The sequence below is a fragment of the Penicillium citrinum genome (assembly GCF_028827155.1).
Source record: "Penicillium citrinum strain IBT 23319 chromosome Unknown utg000002l:1.0-3833315.0:1.0-3834789.0, whole genome shotgun sequence".
Taxonomy (NCBI): domain Eukaryota; kingdom Fungi; phylum Ascomycota; class Eurotiomycetes; order Eurotiales; family Aspergillaceae; genus Penicillium; species Penicillium citrinum.
In genome coordinates this window covers 1303366-1308722 of record NW_026622687.1, presented here as the reverse complement: position 1 = coordinate 1308722, position 5357 = coordinate 1303366, and the positions used below count along the sequence as shown (strand labels likewise).

At 23.1% G+C, this 5357-nt stretch overlaps 1 protein-coding gene across 1 annotated transcript; it reads left to right on the top strand.

The window, feature by feature from the left end:
* On the top strand, positions 1 to 1461 carry N7469_002323 (uncharacterized protein; the record flags this gene model as incomplete). The annotated part of the gene is made up of 2 exons (XM_056641243.1): positions 1 to 136; positions 1379 to 1461. 2 exons carry the CDS (start codon positions 1 to 3, stop codon positions 1459 to 1461), a joined length of 219 nt encoding a protein of 72 aa, XP_056503737.1.
* Between the last annotated feature and the right edge of the window lie 3896 nt (positions 1462 to 5357).

Here is a 5357-nt window from a genome sequence, read left to right as displayed (position 1 = left end):
ATGCCACCAATTCGCACTAAATCTTCGCAAAAACCGGCCAATCAGGAGGGCAAGATTCTATTAGCCCTTGATAATATAAAAAATAACTGTATCAAATCTGTATACACAGCAGCGAAGCTATACAATATATTTTACAGTATGCTATATATATATATATACTAATCATCAAGTTTTGCGCAAGAATATATGCGCAAACTTGTATAAATTGACCGGTTTAGAAGAGGACTTGTTTATTCAATGAATTTTTTCAATGGATTTGTGTAGAGCAGTGTCTAGATATTCTACTATATGAGAAATGGCTGATATTCTTCTTACAATATATAGAATCACTTCTCCGCCGACTGTTGGTGTTAATTGGATATCAAATTTTATTGAACAATATAATGAGATTCAAATATATTTCTCTCGATAATATAACTATTAGTATACTCTTAATAAGGATTCTAAGGCTTTGAAAGAGTGATTTTTGACAGTGCAATATATGATTAATGAGAACAGTATTCAATCTGAAGATATCTACAATTTTGATAAGATAGACTTTGCAATAGATTTTATATTATTATGGAAAATTGTTATATAGACAGAATACTATAGTCAGTGATTGATTCTATAGTCTGATAACTGTGAATAGATTATTGTAATTAAAACTATATATTTTAACGGCTATTCACTGTTGTTCTATATTATATTCAAAGATCAGATTTGTATTGCTGATTGGTTTGAATCAAATTTTTCAAAGAATTGGCTAATCGAAATATTGAATATAAATTGAACTATAGATAAAATCAATTTTTATTAGCTTCAAAAAATCTGTATTCTATATATTGTTTTGTATATATAAATAATTTTGACTATTGATTTTTAATAGATATAATAGCTATTTTATATCTCAATTTAATTGAATATATACTGAAAATAATATTATACTATTTTATATATCTTTATATTTGTCTTATTATAGTTACTTGATATTGAATATTTTGCAGTATTAAAATATATCTATAAATATTTTATAAATGATTTATTCCGAACAGACAATAATTATATTAACAAATTATTTTTTTTGCAGATTATTCTTATATATAGCTAAAAACTTTCCAGCCGAATATTATTCAAAGTAGTTTTGCAGCTACTGATATTGTATCATTTGATACTAATCAAATACTTTCTAAACTTAATATATTGCTTTAAATAATTTTGTTATTATCAAACTGACCAAATAACAGATCTAGTCAATTTATTCCAAAAATAACTAAAACAGGAATTCAGTTAGAAAAACAAACTTCTATATTTAAAAAGCTTCTGAAATAGCGATTGTATAGCCCGTCTATACTATCAAAGCTTATACTTGATCAAATCATTAAAGATCACTATATAGCACTATATAATACTGTGCTACTAGCAAAAGAGAATACCGATCTGTATACAGCAAATAAGAAGAAATATCAAAAGCGCATTTGATAAACTAGACAGATTGTATACAAAGAAGATCCATCAATCAAAGATAGTATGGCATAAGAAAATCGATCTGTCTAACCACCCGATTCAACCAGCCAGAAGAGCTCTGTCTATCTGCAGTGGATGTGGACAAATTGGCCACAGGATTACTTTATATAAAAATTGTATTATCTAGTTGAATTAATAGATATTAGTTGATATAATCGATATAGAAGTTTTGTAATGGGGGAAGATGACCCACTTGCTTGTATGATCCGCTCGCTTGTGAATTACATTAGAGACTGATTCTTGAAGAATTTTTAAGCAACCAGAATAACACAAGCGCAATCATTCATTCTTTTCCTCGTATATATTTTTCGAGAAAGAAACGGTGTCGAATCGGGTTCGAAATAGTGAGAATAAGTAACTTCACTGCATTGTCCTTCAGATTTTTTGTCAGAAATCCCGCGACAATATAGTAATTATTTAATATTTCAATTTGATTAAATTTGTACAAAAAATAATATAATTTTTATTTATATATTTTCTACAACTATTTGATATTTAATATTTAACAATTTTAAAATATTTATATAAAGATTGAATTAATCAGAGAATATAGTTGAATATCAATTATATTGACAAATTTAATTTTTTTACAATATATTCAAATATCTATATAAATATTTCAAATATTTCTAATTAAAATATTCTTTAGACAAAATTCAAATAGTTCTCTATTATTTTTACAGTCTGTATTAAATCAATTTACTAAAAATTATCAAATTACTGTACAGAACAACATATTGTTTAACAAGAAACAGAGAACTATATACTGTTAATATAGTACAGAAACATATAGATATATAGTCTATAAAATTGGTATCTCAATCCAGAAAACTCAGAAGGGTTTACAAATATATAAGACTAATTTATAGTCTATAGCACTGTTCTCAGAAGTATCCGAACAGTCTACTCAGCAAATATTAGCACCAGCGCAACAGCATCAATTTATCTGTTCTTTATATAATCAGATAGAATATAGAGCAAATCAATGTAATCAGAGATAATTTAGTCAATATAAAGATATATTTCGGTTAAAAAAGAATAGTTTAAATCTATTAATATAGTAATTATCAAAATCTTCTTCTGTAGATAGAAATAATTGATATAGAATACTTCAATTCATTATTTATCTATAATTATATTTCGAAATTTGATACAAAAATTAGACTAGATTATTGTACTCGTATATTGATCAAAACTAGAAATAGAATATAGAATAAATATTCTTTCAGAAACTAGAATAAATTCAGCATATATGTCTACTATATATCCATTAAACTAGATTGATTTAATATTAATCGAAAAATATATAAGCCAGTTCAGTTATTGTAAATATTACAAAAACGATTTGAGAAAACAAGTTAATAGAAAATAATTTATCTGGATTGAATGTTTCTATACTAAAATTACTATACTATGGATATAGCCCAATACTATTGCATAGATATTATCTGGATTAGAACTATTTGAAGCAATATAGTTTGTACAATAATTGTCAATTAGCTTGGTGTTATAGAAAAATTAAAAAAACAAACAAAAAGTCTGTAAAAAAATTTTGTAATTACTAATTTATTTTTGTCAATTTTATTTTTGTATAATCAAAATAATACAGCTATCAACTCAAAAATTACTAATTAGTAATCTGTTCGGAAATTCAAGATATATAAAAATAAGAGACCAAATAGTGGTCTAAATCAGAAGTACTTGTAATATTTAGTATAAATAATATTATTATATCTCAAGTATTTTTCAGATTTTGTATTTCTTTTAGAGAATAGAAACTATATTTGTAAAATCTATCAGTAAATTCTCCGATATAGTTAGATAGTAATAAATTATATTTCTATAAGTTATCTTTTGATTGATATAACATTACAGTAGTAGAAAATTGAAAAGATAGATAATAATTATACTGAAGATAGAATACTATATTCTTGATATTATAGAATTTTGTTTTTGATAGATAAAAAATTGGAAATTGATACAAAATAATTGATTTCATAGATGATTCTAGAAATTCAAATAGATATTGATATAGTAGAAGTTGAATTGATATTTGATACAGAAACGAGAAGATTTTTGGAGAGAAAAATATATTTTTTGATAAAAAAGTATATTTGTAACTATTGCTGTAGAAAATCGATAGACCAAGAATATATTCTTATTTCTTATAGACAAATTTAGCAATTTTGCAACAATTGTTGGCATCAAATAAAATTTTTTATGTATTTATAATACAAATATTGCTGATCTTTTATATTGATATCATAAAAATAATATTAGACTATAAAAAATTGTTTTCTATTTTCCTCAAATCCTTTCTATTATATAAACATTAATAAAACATTATTGAGCTAGTTATATTTTATATTTAAATAAATCAAAGGAAGATATATAGATAGATATCAAACAGATAATGAATCTAGTTTTAGAAATATAATCGATTTTCCAGCAAAAAATATTGAAAAAAACGGAAAATAGAATTTATTGAATAATTAAATATCTAATTACTAAATAATATTATATAATATAATGGCGAATAGAATATATAACCAACCCTCTCTTCAACTAGTGAAATTAATATAAATCTTATCTGGTAATCTATCAAAATTATTCTTTAGAATATTATAAATAATATATATTGAATATATTAATATCAGTTTATTTACTAATACTATAAACAAAAACAATATATACAGCTAAAATTTCTAGAATAATACAAAGAGTATTTTGATCATAATTCTCTGATATAACTTTTTTGGTCTCTATATATATTATAAATATAAAAAAGATATAGATCTATTAGAAAAAGATTACTAGAGACCGACTATAGTATTTAACAGATTAGATATCCGGATTAAATTATTTATATTGCAAAAAAGTGTACAAAAAATAGAACTATATAGAATCCGCTGCTAAATATAGTAATATATAAATCTATAGATCTAGTTCAATACTAGAATTTCAAATAATTAAAACTTCTATATTCTGTATTTTTTATCGAAAATATTGTTATTCTACTATAATTATTTGCAGATTTGATTTTAAAATATAGAAAAATTGATTCATTATTGATACACAGAATAGAAATCTAGATATTAGAAAATATATAGCAAATAAATAAAATAGAATTTCGATATCTATATTTTCTTATCTATAGGCCGGATTTATTTTCCGGAAAACTATTATTATATATATTTCGATTACAGTACTACATATCTATATACTATAAATCTAAATGAAAGATTCAAATTTGGATAGTAACAAAATTTCTTTTCGTAAAAGAGTATAGTTATTTCAGAAAATCAAATAAGAATATATTGTACAAATATTGATATATATATTCTCGTAGGCAATCCAGACATTCGGGAAACTATTGAAAATAAATACAAGACTACTTTCTGTTCCATACAGTAGTAAAACTTCTATTGAAATATATACATTTCTCAAACCATTTTTGAATTGTCCTAAAAATGTTGCTATATATTGATATACTGAAGTTTGAGTTAATATATTGAATTTTTTTTACAAATTTATTCTGAAATATCAATTTGAATCCAATACCAATATCTATATTTTAAGTAAAAAAATTCTATTTATTAATAGATATATTAGAAAATCGACTATCTGAAAAATTACTATTGTACACAAATTGCAAGATAATTCAATAAATTTGATATTGTGGATACCAAAATATCAATTATTCTATTGAAAACTGTGATAAACCAATTTTCAAATAAAACTATACAATAAAATTTCTCCGAGTTCTGATATATTTTATAGAAAATATTGATTTGGATTCAAATTATTCTCTATTATTACTTCTATCCGATTAGATTACTTTCAGTATCTAA